Source organism: Bubalus kerabau, chromosome 1, assembly GCF_029407905.1.
Source record: "Bubalus kerabau isolate K-KA32 ecotype Philippines breed swamp buffalo chromosome 1, PCC_UOA_SB_1v2, whole genome shotgun sequence".
NCBI classification, from domain to species: Eukaryota; Metazoa; Chordata; class Mammalia; order Artiodactyla; family Bovidae; genus Bubalus; species Bubalus kerabau.
The window spans coordinates 154,966,988-154,983,501 of NC_073624.1; the positions used below are offsets into that span (position 1 = coordinate 154,966,988).

Consider the following 16,514-nt stretch of genomic DNA (forward strand, 5'->3'; position numbering starts at 1 on the left):
GGAAGTGACTGGGACAAATTCCATGTGATATACCGTAACATGGTGTCAGTCTGCACAGTCTTACATAGCCTAGAACCTTCTCCACATTCTAATTTTAAAAACACTTTCACCCTTTATTTATGTACTTACAATATAGAGGGTTGATTTCTATTATTATTTGCATGTATATCCTCAGTTATGTGACCTGAAACAGAAAAATATGTAGAAAATATATAGTTATAACTGTACGTATAATACTATGTATAGTAATATACTATAGATTATATACTCTCTCTAGTTATATCCACTTAAATAGGATATAAAAAGAATTTTATGGCAGACAGAAAGGATTCCACTCATGGGCTAGATGACTGGGCCATTTTCTGGGACATAAGCAGTCATATCACAGGTTTCCCATTCCCCACATGTAAATATGTGCTGTCTGTCCTGTCCTTGTAGCTTTAATGTGGCCACTATTCTTGTCAGTTCAGTTCAGTTCCATTCAGTCGCTCAGTCATGTCTGACTCATTGCGACCGCATAAATCGCAGCATGCTAGGCCTCCCTGTCCATCACCAACTCCTAGAGTTCACTCAGACTCACGTCCATCGAGTCAGTGATGCCATCCAGCCATCTCATCCTCTGTCGTCCCCTTCTCCTCCTGCCCCCATCCCTCCCAGCATCAGAGTCTTTTCCAATGAGTCAACTCTTCGCATGAGGTGGCCAAAGTACTGGAGTTTCAGCCTCAGCCTCAGCCCTTCCAGTGGACACCCAGGGCTGGTCTCCTTTAGGATGTGCTGGTCTCCTTTAGGACGGGCTGGTTGGATCTGTTCTTGTCAGCGTGCAGGTGTTTCCCAGAGACCTGCTGTGTGCTAGACACTGCACTTGGCATAGTGGGGTGGAGTAAAGAGTACAAGTTCCTATTTCTGCTTTGAAGGGTGTTTAAATTATTTAACAGTTGCACTGACCAATCAGAATGATCTTGGCTGAAGCAGGGTCCTTAAAAGCCCTGTGCAGTGAGGGTGAGAAGGTCATTAACCACTTGGTTGCTGAATTGTGGAAAGGTCTGGGAGCTCTAGGGGAGCGGTCAGGGTAAGAGGGTGGGGCACCCTGGATATTCAGAGCTGCAGTTTTGTACCAACTGATAAGAAAATATTGAAGTAGTTTAATAACCAGCCCTGTTGTACAGGTGCAGACTTACTGACTGACTTACCACTTCTGCCTATTCTGAGACACTTGGCCATGGGGTAAAGAGAGGGAGGCCCTCTGGCCCCTGAAAAAATATAACTTGAGGGACTGCCCTCCTAGACCCTGACTGGTCACCCTCAGCTTACTCTTTGTCCTGCCCTTGGAATACGATTGACAGCTCTTTTTTTCTCAGCAGTTCACAGGCTCCTGCCTGAGCAGGAGTCAGTTGGCAAAGAGGCACTAAGCCCTTAGTACGTGTTGAAATTTTCCAGGTTGTTAGGGAGATTGCACTGAGATCCTTTTGGTTGGGAGCTGAGTAGACAGTAGTCACACGGAAAGACCATCGTAGAGCAGACAGTGGCTGACCTGGGAAGCTCTGTAGGTCTAGCCAGTGGGGGAGACATCAGACATATGGGTTAGGTCCTCTAGGTCCAAGGCCTCCCCATTTTCTCAATAAAAAGTATGTATGTAGGTATTTAGGTAAGTATCCTAGAGGGAGAGGTAAAGATCTTAGTGGAAATCTTATTTTCTTAATTGGTTTGAGAACATACCACCCTCTGGTTCTGGATTTGAGGTAACTCTGGTTCCACAGAGACACTCACCTTTCTCGGGTTCCATGGTTACCTGTCTTCCCGTTCCCTGCCCACCTCATGTCAGGCAGAAGTATCATCCCCTCTATGGGCTGGGGGTTGAGGACAAGGGGAGCTAATTCTTACCACAGCCTGCACCCCAAGATGAGCTGGGCAGCTCTGGAACTGGGAACTTTGGATGTGTCCCTTGGTGGGTTTCCTGGCTGGGGGAGGGGGAGCTGCATTTGAATAGGATATAAAAGGAATTTTATGGCAGAAATAAAGGATTCCTCTCATCAGTCAGACACCTGGGCTGTTTTCTGGGACGTGAGCAGTCTTATCACAGGCTTCCCATTCTCGTGTTTCTTCCTTTATCCCCCACAGGTAACTATGTGCTGTCTGTCCTGTCCTTGTGGTTTGGTTGTAACCAGTGTTCTAAGTCACTGTGCAGGCGTTTTCCTGGGACCTGGTGTGAGGTCTTCTGCCCCAGACCTCCCAGGCCTGCTCTGGCCCAGAGCCCTTCTCCTTCCCCATTCTGATGAGCAGCTAACTTTTGGGAAAGGATGGAGACCACTGAGTGTGTGCCCACTCAGGAGCAGAAAAGGTTGCGGGTCTGGGAGCAGCACCTCCATGGGCCCAGCTGCCCCGCCTGAGGCCCCTCCATCCTGGAGGCTCACGACCACTGGCCTGGCTTGCAGAGGGTGAGGAGCCTGTTTAGAGCCACTGTTTTTATAAGCTAATGAAGGCAGAGTGGGAGCCACGGGCAGTGATGCTGGGATATTAACTCTGACAGGAAGCTTGATCATAATTATCTTAACGAGGATAGGGTTAATTACAGTGGAAACTTAAAAGTTCTCTCTGTTTGAATCTGCTGGAGCTGAATACGTTCTGATGTTTTGTCATTTTGATGTGACTTTGGAAAAGGCACAGGGACTCTCCCGGCAGCCACAGCGGCTCCTGGGGGAGCCCAGCCGGAGCCCTGCGAATAAGGTAACTAAGATGGTACCTGTGGGTGACATCATGGGCAGCCTTCCTGCTGGTGGAGTGAAGGCAGGCAGCCTGCAGTGTGCTTCAGAGGTGCTGGTTAGGTGTCCAGAGCAAACCACCTGCTACCGATCAGACCACACACTGGGTCTCCGTACCTGCCCTTGACATCTCTCCACTGGGCTGGGAAGACCTTTGTCCAGCTGGCCTTGCCTTGCTCTCCCCGTCCAGCCCCTGAACATCGCACTCAGGTCTGCTTAGCCTTCCTGGCCCACCCCTAAGGCATTTGTAGCTACAGCCAACCAAGCTGGTGAGTGACTCTGGAGTGACAGTCACCTCCTCTACCAGGGCTCTTGGGTCCCGGGGTGTATCTTGCTGTCCATATCCAAGATTATAACAGAGATCTTTTGGTCCTGTCATCTTTTCCTTGTACCATAGCTGTCCCTTGAACAGCATAGATATGTGTGGACCCTTAGAGCCTTTTTTGCCTTGTCATTTTATTTGATAGCATGCATCTCTTTGCAGGCATCTTGTATAGAGGGGTATGAGCTGAAAGACTGACCCACATAATTTCTTCCCCCTTCTTCCAGGAAAACGTCAACAATATCAACACAAAAGTAAAAAAATTTTTTAAGTGAAAAAGGCATCCTCTAAGCTTCTGTTTATTGCCTTCCACATGCCAGCCGAGCTCCAGAAATCCTGTCCTCTCCAGTTGTACCCTTCATTATGCTCTTTGCCTCCTGTCCCCAGTCCTTCACCTCTGAATTTAGCTGATTAAATCACTAAGTGCACATCACACTGTTGACATGAAGATAGGGATTTTTTAATATGCACCCCCCCGCACCTCCCCCCCGCCCTGCCATGTAACAAGGTTCCTTTTTAAATGAGCAGCTGATCACAGGGAAAAATAGGATCTCGAACCAGGTAAGTGACAGGGGATTTGAGCCTGAGCTTCTGAGCTGCTCTCTGAAGCCTTCTGTTGTGAGTTCTGCCCCAGAGCCCACCCCTGGAGGGAAAGGCATCTCTGTGGCGCTCCTAGAGTTCCAGGCTTTGTCCTCACCATACTGTGTCATCTTGTTTTATGCCTCCCCTGAAGCACTCTTGGAAAGGAGCTTTCTTCGGCTTGCCAGTTGCCAGCCATTCGCTGATTCTCCTGATAAGAGCATTATGTTTGCATTACTCCAGGATGGTGTGTGTTTGGATGTGCCTTTGACCAGAGCCCAGCTGATGTTTGAGCACAAGGACTTATTACCCGTCTGTTAGGTGCCCTGATGTGGAGGTGGCCTCGACTCCCCTAGAGATAAACAGGGGCTAGTTCTGAAAAGCACTTTGGCATCAGCACTCATTAACCCCCAAGGAGGAAGGGACTTCAGGAAAGGTTGGCATTTCCATGAGAAGCCACCCTTACTACACACCTTTGCACATCTGTTTCTCTGCACATCCCCTGCATCAGGATCCCTGACCAAAGGTCAGGGCTTCCAGAAAAATCAGCGAATGAAAGGAGGAAGGAAAAGAATGAAACCAGTATTTGCTAGTAAGTTGTTACTCCTCTCTCACTTGTTCTTCATAAGATTCAACTAGCTTCAGGCAACATAGATGAAGGGAGCTCACGGGACTTACTGAGACTCCCAAATTCAGGCTGCAAGTAAATGACGGGACAGAGGTAAAATACCAGGGCTTCCTGACTGCGTGTGTATAAATTGTGTGTTGCCTTCCTGAAGCATGAGGAAGAAGAGAGAAGAGGAGGAGGAAATGGAACGTGATGACTCTGTTGACCCGTGACCCCAGATGTACACAGTACAGCCCCACCCCCGCTGCGGAGTATATAGTGTCAGTTACAGGGATTCGGTGTGGTCTGGGTGCTAGGCCCTGGCTAGGGCCACCTGGAGGTTTGGGGCAGGAATGGGGCTGCTGGTGGCACTCTGGGCCCAGTGAAGTCTGGGGGTTGAATTGCTTCTCTCACCTCCCAAGTATTGCCTCTTAATTTTGGAGTCCTTTTGGATGGATGTCACGAAAAAGGCCTGGTACTCAAGTTCACACTCAAACCACAGGTCTAGGCGTAGCATAGGCAAGCAGAGGGGTCTGTAATGGAAGTGCTATCAGTAAATGCATAAATAGTGTAGACAACGTCTCCCCGATTGGTTACATTTTATAGAATAGCCAGAGATGCCGTGCAAGCCAGCCCTCTGGCCAGCGTCGTAGCTCAGCTGTCAGCCTCTGCAAGCTCAGCACAGCTCTTGGGTCTGGCAGGTGAACTAGCCGGGAGCATGTGGCCCGGCCCTGGGAGTCCCTCCCCCGGGCGGCTTTCTGTAAATACCGTCTGTGTACACTGGACAGGCACATGCACACAACTGCCCCTCGCTGCCCGCACCTCATGCACCCCTAACCTTACAGTTAACTTTCAGCTATGCCTATTACCAGGGTTGTTTTCCCCTTTCTGATACTTTTTTTAGCCCTGAGCTGGGTACTTTATTCTTTCAGATGTCTGTTTTCTTTACTGCCTCCACATCTCTATTGTTGCATTCGATGCTTTTTTTTTTTTTTTTCCCAAAAACTAAAGTGAGAAATCCACTATCCATAAATTAAAACAATAAACTTCAAGCAGGGAGCCTTGAGGCAGAAATTCCCTCAACCCCTTTCTTAACCTACCCCTGCCTAACAAAAAGAAATCATGAAAGAAAAAGAAACGGCCCCTCGGACTGGAGTGATTGTGTACTTCCTCGGATGTCTTGCCTTTTGAGGTAGCCACTGGGACACTGGGCAGAAGCAAATTAAGTGATTAGTAAAGAAAAAAAAAAAAAAAAGAAGCAGAGGTGGGGGAAAGTCAAAGGCGGTGAATGTAGAGAAAGGAAGCCTTCCCTGCCGTTTCCTAGGACTGCGCAGAGGAGAACCGCTAAGAAATGATACTTGAAGTTATATTTATTATTGTAAGAGGGTATGATATTTCTGGGCAGAAATGATGGATGACAACTTAAATTTGTGTCCAGGGAATGAAGGTGAACTGTGACAGAGTTATTTATCTTGGGAATGGAGGTTAGGGTCAGCCGAGGCTGGGTGCCTGAAGGCACAAGACATTGACAAATTTATCCTGCAGGCCGTATCTGAAGCCCTTTGTTTTGGATCCTGGCTACTCACTAAGTGACCCTCATCCTTCATGTTGGCAATGCGTGAAGGATGCGGTGAGTGCCAGCGGCCCCTTCTCCCCCGCCGCCCCCGCCCCGGCTCCCTCTACTAATTCTTGTCATTCACTTTGCTGACAGGCACCAAGCCCAAACTATTCCCAGTCCTGAAAGGGAAGGTTAAAATATTTATTTCGGCTCATAATGGCCTCCCTGATTTAGTGCAGGATCATTTTTCCTGTTGGCTTTGTCATTGCAGGTCACTGGAAGGACTGAGCGCGTTCGGGAGCCTGGAGGAACTCATCTTGGACAACAATCTGCTCGGCGATGACCTCGTGTTGCCAGGGTTACCCAGGCTCCACACCTTAACCCTCAACAAGAACCAAATATCCTTGGCTCTGCCCCTGCCCCGACTCCCTGCCTGGCCCCGCAGTGGTCCCCTCCCGCAGGCCATCTCCCCCACCCCCCCACACACAAATACCTGTGAAATGTCAAATGAGTTTTATGTGTCAGCTAAATTAAAGTAGGTGAAATACAGTCCGTGGGCAGACAAAGCGTTCTGTCTCCTGGCACTCGGGACACTTCAGAGTAATTTATTATAGGTCATTCATAAATGAAATGCACCATTATATCTTCCTGTTGCTCCATTTTAGTGTAGAGATCTAAGTTATGGCTGCGAAGAAATCTTTTTAATAGATAAAAATAGAGAAAGAAAATAATGTCACTGCTGCCGAGAAGGCAAAGCCGCCTTCTGTTTGCTTGGGCTTGTGTGGGAGGGCGACCTCTGGTGGGAAGCAAAGGGTAGTGCGGCCAAGCAACTTCAGCCTTCAAGGTTTCTGGAAGGCTCTGGGGCAGGCTTGCGGAACACTGCTGACCAGAGAGAGGGGAAAGGGGCTCAGGTGGAGGATAAATGTGAAGCCCAGGTCCAGCTCTGCCCCCCGTGGTGTTCGCAGTACTGGGATGATGAGAAGGGCCAAGGAGAGCCATTCCAGTGTGGTGAGGATCTAGCAGCCTGGGGTGATACTTCAGAGGGGTCCATTGCTCTGGACTCGGTAATGAGGCTGAGAAATGAATCAGAGGGTTATGCAGTGTGAGGCGCACAGCTCCTCCCAGTAGACCTCTATGCCCGCACAGTGCCAGGGTGCTTAAGCAGGGTGTTTCTCAGTTTTGTTACTACTTGTTGCCTTCACACCTAGAATAATGTCTGGCACCAAAGTTGAAGTTTAATAAATGATTGTGGGTTGAAGGAATTGTTATGATCAGCTGTTCTTTATTGAGCACTCCTATGGATGAGGCACTGTGCTGGGTAACTTACAGTGTATTTGTTTTCATTCTTGCAAACCCTTTGAGAAGGGTGTGGTTTCTCTATTTACCTAGATTAGCAAAGAATTGAAGTATAGGCCCACAGCCAGGTGTTTAACAAGATACCAGGCCCTGGATTCAGTCTCAGCTGAGGCCAGATCCAGAGTTCTTTCCACTTGACTATGTTGCCTCAGACTTGAAATCCAATCACCTTGTTTTATTGATGGAGTGTTTGAGACCTGAGGTGGTTTAATCACATGTTTGTGTTCACATGGTAAGTTAGAAATAGATACAGGATGGGGCATTTTCCCACAAAGTATGAAATAAAGCTAGATATATATGTTGAGATTGGCATATATGTTTATGTCAGCTGTAAGAATGATTTGCAAAATTATTAATCACTGCTTATATGTTGTTATAAGTTAGTATTGTATTTATTCAGTAAAATATGCTGTTTGTGGCCATTATTAATTGGTATTTTCTTAGAAGAATGAGAAGGCTTATAAGTAAATATCAGTCTTTATCATAATGAAATATTCATGGATTATTTTTTTCCTCTCCTATCCTTTGGTCAACCAGATTTCCTGGTTGTTGCCAATATTAGCAAAAAATTGAATAAAAATTATTGAAAATAATTTTTCAAATAGTTATAGTGTGTCTTATGGCTTCCTTGGCCATTTGAGATGATCAACTGCTTGATATTCTCAAATCAATTAGGAATAAAAGGATAATTAGACTAGAATTTGAATGATATGTTTCCTCCTATGGACCCCATGCTCATGTTCTGTGTCCCACATTATTGTAGGGTGTTGGAGTTGTTGGAGTTGGGGTTCATGTGTCAGTTTAATTACGTTTACCATGGCCACACAGCTAGTTTTCTAAGAGCCTCTGTTTCTTTCTTTCTTTTTTTTTTTTTGTATGTGTGATTTTACAGCTTTCACCTGCCTGTTAGAATAACTGACAAAGAGGAATGTATGAAATTTTTTTGTGTGTGTTGGAATCAAAGTACAATGATGACATATGCAAAGCAGATTTTTGCGTGACTATAAAACCAGCTGCCTCTGCCCTGGGATATTGTCAAGAAAGCAATATAAGAAATGGTGCAGTGAGAAGGGCTTCCCTAACAGCCCGCAGATGAAGCCACAAAGACTGTACAGCAAATGCTAATCCAAAACTCAGTTGCTCTTCTCACTCAACACACTTCCTGGCCACTTCTCTGTAGTATTAGTTGATACATACCGAGACCTGCAAACTCATTTTAGCACCAGCTTGAGCAAAACAATTAAAAGACGGGCACACCCACTATGAGAGAATGTCATTTCATATAATGACAATTGCAGATGAATTAGTGGGTGATTTTCTTGCTCAATCACTGATTTGTGTAATAACTATTGGAAAGTATTTTTTGGATACCTATGTGTTTAATGTACATAGGTTATAGTATTGCTTTTTTTTATTACCACTGGCAGTCGAAGAGATATTGAGCAAGTATTGATGGTTGGCAGATTACCTGGTTAGATTAAATAGGTTAGGTTCTACTAATATTCATGTTTCATGTGAATTTGCTAAGCATTATTGTCTCTCATTTTAGAGGATTCATTTTCATAACCTGGTTTAAAATATGTTGAAAATGTGCAGGGATCCACGTTAGAATTCATTCATTCATTCACTTAATTTATTTAAACTAAAAACAATAGCAACCAAAATAGTTCACCATTTCTCCCACCCTCCACTCCCTCTTTTGGCAACCACCAATCTATTCTTTTTGTGTATGAGGTTGGTCTTAATGCTATTGTTTTAGATTCCACATGTAAGAGAGATCATACAGCATTTGTCTTTCCTCTGACTTATTTCACTCAGCATGAAAAAGTTCTTTAGATCCACCCATGTTGTTACATATAGCAAGATTTTATTCTTTTTATGGCTGAATAACACTGTGTTTTGTGTGTGCATGTGTGTGAGTATCACACTTTCTTTGTCCATTCACCCACTGATAGACACTTAACGTTGTTTCCTCGTCTCGGCTATTGTAAATAATGCTGCAGTGAGCGTGGGGCTACACAGACCTTTTGAAGTTAGTGTTTTTGCTTTGTTTGGATAAATGTCCAGGAGTGGAATCCTGGATCAAATGCTAGTCTTATTTTTAATTTTTTTTTTAATTAAAAAAATTTTTTTTAATTTATTTTTAAACTTTACAAAATTGTATTAGTTTTGCCAAATATCAAAATGAATCCACCACAGGTATACATGTGTTCCCCATCCTGAACCCTCCTCCCTCCTCCCTCCCTATACCATCCCTCTGGGTCGTCCCAGTGCACTAGCCCCAGGCATATTTTTAATTTTTTTGAGGAACACCCATACTGTTTTCCATAGTGGCTACACCGGTTTACATTCCTGTCAGCAGTGTTCAAGGGTTCCCTTTTCTTCACATCCTCACCAGCAGTCATTGCTTCTTGTCTTTTTGATAGTAGCCATTCTAACAGGCATAAGGTGAAATCACAGGGTGGTTTTGATTTGCATTTCTCTAATGATCAATGATGTTGAACATCTTCTCATGTACCTGTTGGTCATCTGTGTGTCTTCTTTGGAAAAATGTCTATTCAGGTCTTCTGTCCGTTTTGTAATTGTAATTTTTTTTTTTTTTTTTTGCTATTGAGTTGTATGGGTTCTTTATATAGTTTAGATATTAGCCCCTCATGAAATAGTATTTATAATTATTTTCTCCCATTCAGTGAGATACCTTTTTATTTTGTTGGTGGATTCCTTTGCTGTGCAGAATGTTTTTCATTTTTAATGTGATAAGCTAGACTGGTGATGGTTTTATTCTCAGTGTGGCTATCACCAGAGAGTAACAGGCTTCTTGTTTTTCCTTGGTTCAACCCTTTCCCTGTTCCAGCATCTCTGGTCTGCGGCAGTAATGCTGAGGGATCAATGTTGGTGGTGTGGAAGGAACCAGAAGGAAGCAGAAGGCAATGTGAAGCTGTAGAGCTGGCCAGATATATCACTATACTGTTGTAAGTGCTTTATTGCCAGTATATACAAAAGCCAACAGTTGGCTTTTTCATGATGGAGCATGTCTTTTTTCTCCTCTGGTCTACTGGTATGATCCCAAAGGTTGGCTTACTTACCTTGTATACTTGACCAAGAAGTCAAAAAATGAAAGACAGATAAAAGCAGCAGTAACACTATGTGCCATTCTCTATCTTTTCAGCCACTGACTCTCCCACCTGCTTGTTTGAATATCCAGGCTCTACAACAGTTATGAGGTGCCATGATGCTACTCCATGAAATAACTTAAACTTTGGCTCTGTCTATTAGCTTTGCTGCACATAACCAACTCCAAAACTTAGAGTCTTAAAAAAAAACCCAATATTTTTTTGTTTACAGTTCTGTATGGCAGCTATTTGGGCAGGGCTCAACTGGATGGTTCTGCTCATCTTCCTTGGGTCACTCAGGCAGCCACAGTTATTTGGAAGCTCTGCTAGGGCTGGCTGATCTGAGATTGCCTTGCTTATATGTCTGGAGGTTGGTAATGCTTGTTAGTGGAATTCCATGTCTCCAACAGGCTAGCACAGGCCTCTCCATGTGGGAGGGATGCCCCAAGAGCAAAGCTCAATGTGCAGCTACTTTTCAAACTCTGTTTGCATCATAGCTGTTGCTGCCCCATGGCCAAAGCAAGTCACGTATCAGACGTGGAAGAAATGTGAGGGGGATTCCAGAACCCAAACCAAGTATTTGGCACATTTCTTCTAGATTCACCAATGCCTCCCTTCCCCACTGCATGCTTACTCCTTGCCCTCCCAGCCCTTTGTTCCATTTCTGTTCAGCCCTCAGCTTTTGGCTCCTGTTCTGGTAGACCTGGTTGTCTCAGTCTAGCTCTTCATCTCCTGCTCATTGCTTATCTCTTCTCTCTCTGGTTTGTTTAGACTAGCACTGTTCACTAGCCATGGTGTTGACTTCTCTCCCCAGCACTCATATTCTCCCTCTCTCTCTCACTCACCCATAAGCATGGACAGTCTCAGCTGTATCATGTCTAAATACCCAGTCCTGAATAAGGGAACAACTGAAATGTCAGGAAAAGATCATTAGCCAAATGGTTCTCTCCCACTTGCCTTTGGGGCTGGGTAGAGGAAAGGTGATAAGCTGACTTCATTTTAAGTCACACTTCATTGCGTTATTTTCTGATTCTCTGTTGGCTTCAGCACATGCAGGAAGAGATAGCATGAACCGTGGTGCCAACAGGAAGAAGGAATAGTGCTCCATGTTACACAGCTGGGCTGTGGTTAGGAGACCAGTGAGTGGAATTAGGAGGCCAGACTGGAGTTCGCACAGCAATTTACTGTGTCATCTTGAAGAAGGGGCTGTATTTTGTCAGAGGCTTCATTTTCTTTACCTGTAAATTGAGTATTATACATCTGAGAGTATTGTTGAGAGATCGTGCTGGCATAATATATATGAGAAATCACTTTAACACCTTGAACCTTTACAAGTTCCTTGCACATTTTACTGTTAGCCAAGGCTTTGGTGCCTTAAATGAATGATCCCAAATTGAAAGTAACTGAGGTACGGAGAACAACTGGATGAGAGCACCTGGTGATATCCTACAAAAGCACAGAAGACTCCTCATGTTTTTGTTTTTGAAATTCCTCTCTTTGTGGCCCCTAGAACTGTCATTTTGTAGGACCTAGGCCTGAGTATAGACTCTGCCTTTTAGTCATTGTGTGATCTTTGACTGCAAGTTTCCTTAATTGTTATCTGGATGTGATAATCTTTCAGACACCTGTGTACGTGTGAATCAAATATGTCATGTAGGCTGTTCAGCATTTGAAAATCTTCTATCAGGATAAGCTCTAATTGAAATACCCCCAGGAGTCATAGGTGCTGCCCTTTGACCTGGGGTTGAGCACAGAGGGACAGATGTGCCCATTCTCACTTGGGAAGCAGCTTCAGACCTGTGCAACCCAACATGACACCATGAGATTCCTCTCCTCCCTCAGGCTCCAAACTTTCAAGGCAAGATGTGGCTTTGATCTTGGGCCCTCTGCAGAAAATCTCCCTTGGCAAACCTAGCCATGACAGCTGGGCTCTGCAATGGCAACTTTCTGTAGACAACACTGAAAAAAGTCTAAATGGCAAGTACTCTGGAGAAGACTTGATGAGGGAAACCAGGTGTGCGCTGAGAACCCAGCTGGAGAGAGTTGAAACTGTGCCAGATAGCTTTACATTTTAAAAGGAGAGAAAAAAAAATCACCCTTAGGAGAATCCTTGAAAGTGTCTTCACTAAGGTAGTATTGGTTAGCTGGAGACATCAAGTTCCCTTGGCTGATTGTCTCCGGTTAATTTTCTCTGCAACTTGACAGAAAGGAATGTGACAGGTTCCATCCCAAGCACACAGTCAGGCAAGACAAGGCTGTGCTCGTCCTTATTGACCCAGGAGATGAAGAAACCAATGGAAACTTCTCACGTTTCAGTCTCCAGTGCTGGTGTCAACATAATGATGATGTTCTTGTGCAGAGAACCCATGGAGTAGGTGCGGGTGATTCCTCACCAGTGTGGATGTGGGGGGACCACCTTGCCCAGCCCAAATGATGACTTAGCAGGTAGTTGGAAGGCTTAGGAAGAAGAACTTGCTTCTGCTCCACAAAATATCCCAAAGGACGCAGACTCTGAGACTCCAATGAATCCTCTTGGATTCACTGGCACAGAATGGCTGAAGCTTCTTGAAGCCTGCAGACCCTTTGCCCAAGAAATTCCCATGATCAAGACATTCAAATAAGTTTCCATTTCCACAGCCTCCTGCTAAGAGGCAGATCCAGATTTTGTGAAGTGTGACGCTTACATAATTTGAAGAGGCTCTCTTAAAGGCAAAGACTGTATAATTACAAACACAAAATTAGGTATGGAGATGAATGTGTATTTGGAATAAAAAATGTGTTGAAGCAAATTAAACTTTTTTAAGTTGACAGATACCATACATGGAAATATTTAGCAAACAATCTCTCTTATACTATGTATGAGAACTTTTTCTATTTTTTCCTGCAAATTCCCTTATAACTTCATTCTTTAATTAAGTTTTACAGGTGGCTCAGATGGTAAGGAATCCACCTGCAATGTGAGAGACCTGGGTTCTATCCCTGGTTTGGGAAGATCCTCTGGAGAAGGACATGGAAACCTACTCCAGTATATTTCCCTGTCAGGCTCCTCTGTCTATGGGGTCGCAAGAGTTGGACATGACTTAGCAACTAAACCACCACCACTTCCCTGGATGGTAGAATGCAAGCCTTCCCATCGCTAATTACCAAATGTTGAGGAATGACTGGGACTTCAAGCCAACTCAGTTGTCTAGTGTTTCTCTACCTTGGAGATCTTGCCAGTTTTGAGTTCCTTTTCTTCACATTCTCACCTTTGTGCAGTAGATGAAAAAAAGATGCAAGTTTAAGTAATTTGTCTCTAAGAGAGAAATAGGTTTGATCTGGACTTTGCTGTCCATAGTAGAAAGGGCTTCCCATGGATTCTCCAGGGCCATTGTCCACATAAATACTTTGAATCACTTCAGAGCAACACATCAGTGCCATTTTGGTGGCCCACTCTCTGGGAGTTTTACAGAAATACAGTGCTGGCCAGTAAGAAGGTTCAGCTTGTCTGGCTGCCCCCTTGAACTAGGACTTGCCTTGAGGCTTCTGGAAAGCATAATGGGTATGAGTCCTATTGTTCTTTGGCACATCCAATGGGTACCATATGTGGGCAAGAAGGTTGGAGAGAACCCTGAAGGGGAGAAACCAAGACATGGGCTGAGGTGTATGCAGGTCCAAGTCGAGGCATGGAGTATCCTCCCTGAGGGATGCTGCTGGCCCTGGCCCATCCTGCGTACTGGACTAAGACTGAGCAATTTTTGAGGAAGGCACTCCAAAGCACAGGGGTCTCTCAGATGCTTTTGCCTGGCTTGAAGGGCAGCACTTGTAGGCTAGAGTACTGGCAAGATTCCTTGTTTTTCCTTTTTTTTTGTTTAATGACTGTGAAACATCCAAAGATAGAACTTGCTGGTAAAGGCAAGTTTTTCCTGAAATTGTTCATTGTCTTTTTAATTAGTTTTATTTAGAGAATTTTCTTAAAGAGTGTGGTGATTGAACTTTAAGAAGTATTAAGTATGTTTTGTCTTGAGTGATGAAGTTCATTAAAGTTTTGACTCCTGGTCACTTACCCTCTGTATTTCAAGCTTACCTCCTTGGTAGGACCTTCTGACTCATCTTCTCCATATGCTTCTAATGTATCATCCTCATTCCAGTGATCCTTTGTGGTCATTCCTGGATATCATTTGTTGAAGACTTGAAAGATCAATAACTTGGTTGTACAGTCTTTGTTTAGGAAATGATGATGTTGGGCAGTAGAAACCCACAATCTACGAGGACACTCAGACCCTCTTTAACTAGTTTTCCCCTCTCTTGCTTGTGAGCTTTCCCTTTCATTGTGTTGGTCTTGCTCCCTACCAGTCTAGTGCTTGTTCTTCCATATGCTCTTTACATTGCTTATGTATGAATAGCGCCTGAAGGCACTTAGGTTAGAGAATATAAAGTTGAAGGGAGATATGTGAGCCTCAGCCATCTGAAAGGCCATCACATGGAAGAGAGGAATGACTTACTCTCTGTGATCTCCCCGACTAGCTAATTTGAGTCACTGTGTGGGAATTCAGTCTCTGGGGAAATAAAAACTCTCTCTTATGGTTGTTAGAGATAGTTTAAACTTCCCTGTGGGATCCTCTGGTGGATATGTTAGGGACTGGATTCAGATGTTGGTTGGATTTGGAGTTCAGTTGGCAAACTGAAGCATGAGAAAATTGGGATGACACCCCCATGGTTACTCACAGCGTAAGGGCAGCCCTTTATCTCATTTGACCTTCTTTTCCTGGAAATGGTACCCCGACTCTTTGATTCTTACCAGTGGCATCTCCCATCATGTATTTAGCCCCTGTATGCTCTACTGTCGTTTCCTGGTAAGGGCCCCATTCTGTCTGCTGATACAATGTTAGCTAACTCTTTTCACTGGTAGGCTCCCGGTAGTCATGGCCTCTATTCATGGCCTACACCTGTTCTGTTTGTCTTTTCTTCTTAGCTTTGTACTCCTTTTCACCCAATGCAATGTCTTATTGCTGCCAGTGAGGCCACTGAGCAATGCTCAGCTCCACAACGGGCTCTCAGATCATAGAGGAGGCCAATCCCAGTTTGCATCCATGCCATTCCCATGTTTTAATGATGGACTACCCCCAAAGGAGAAACAATATATTTCTGATGAGACCTTTGGAAGTAATTTCTTGCTTTCATTAACAGTTGAGCTGTGTCCCCAGTGGGAGTGAAAAACTAACCATATCAGATGCCCACAGCAAGTTCATTTCAGCCCCTACCCATGTCATGTCCTGGGAGCAGATGGGGTTCATCAGCTGCTGGGCTGTGCCTGTCAGCTATGGTCTGTGTCTCTTGCTAAGCCTTTTGTCTTTCCGGACCAAGATCCTTAACCTTTGTCACATCACCGACTTGGAGTATCTGCTTGACCACCTGGCAGAAGTGACACCAGCTCTGGAGTACCTCAGCCTCCTGGGGAATGTGGCATGTCCCAACGAGCTCGTCAGCCTGGAAAAGGATGAGGAAGACTACAAGAGATATCGGTGAGTATCTAGGTTTGAGCATAGTATGAAAAGAAAAAAATGACATTTTTGGAGAGATAATATTATACTCTGGGGTGCATAATAGATGTCTGGTAAGCAACAGTGGTCCCTTCATGCTATATTAAACTTTACCCTATTGGGTACCCTATAGCCAGGGTCTTCCTTCATTGACAGTAACAAGAGCCAAGAAACATGAAAAGACATTGAGTGGTCTAGCCCAGGGGTTAACCAACTTGCCTGTAAAGGGCTGGATATTAAATACTGTATGCTTTGAAAGTAATGTGGCCTCTGTTGCAACTATTTAACTCTTCTATTATAGTGCATAAGTAGTAATGAACAGTTTGTAAATGAACGGGCAATGCTGTGTTCCAATAAAACTTTATTTACAAAAACATGCAGCAGGCCAGGTTAGACCCATGGGCTGTATTTCGCTGGCTCCTGCTCTGTGTTGTAAGATCTTCCTGTCTGTTTCAGAGTCACATCTTGGAGAAAGAGGCCTTCCCATGGAAGTTTAGGGAGCTTATATACAGTCTCAAGAGAAAGTTTCATAAGGTCCACGACTTTGGTCTTTGATGGAGTCCAAAGTGAAAATGCTATTCTTTCTTCCCTCTACTTCTAAACTATCAGCTTTGAAATACCTAATCCAAAATCCTCTTTAGGGAGTCTTTTTTGATCTTACCCATTTTACTAAACTTATTTTATTTTTGCTCTTCATT

At 44.5% G+C, this 16,514-nt stretch overlaps 1 protein-coding gene and 1 long non-coding RNA gene across 7 annotated transcripts in view; both read left to right on the forward strand.

Annotated features, from left to right (window-relative positions):
• The window catches only part of LOC129620857 (leucine-rich melanocyte differentiation-associated protein-like), a 745,168-nt gene that overhangs the window by 99,761 nt on the left and 628,893 nt on the right, over positions 1 to 16,514 (forward strand). For both annotated transcript variants that reach the window (XM_055536634.1, XM_055536625.1), the window contains exons 2-3: positions 6,097 to 6,228; positions 15,664 to 15,798. In XM_055536634.1, coding sequence (XP_055392609.1) covers positions 6,097 to 6,228; positions 15,664 to 15,798 — 267 coding nt within the window. The remainder of the gene's footprint in view (positions 1 to 6,096; positions 6,229 to 15,663; positions 15,799 to 16,514) is intronic.
• Positions 7,331 to 15,619, forward strand: LOC129620934 (uncharacterized). Of its 5 annotated transcripts, none has more exons than XR_008698880.1 (3): positions 7,331 to 7,413; positions 10,036 to 10,153; positions 13,212 to 15,619. It is a non-coding gene; the product is annotated as an uncharacterized LOC129620934 (long non-coding RNA). The 5 variants fall into 5 exon arrangements; XR_008698902.1 differs by having other exon boundaries at positions 13,220 to 15,619; XR_008698913.1 differs by lacking the exon at positions 13,212 to 15,619 and adding an exon at positions 11,342 to 13,103.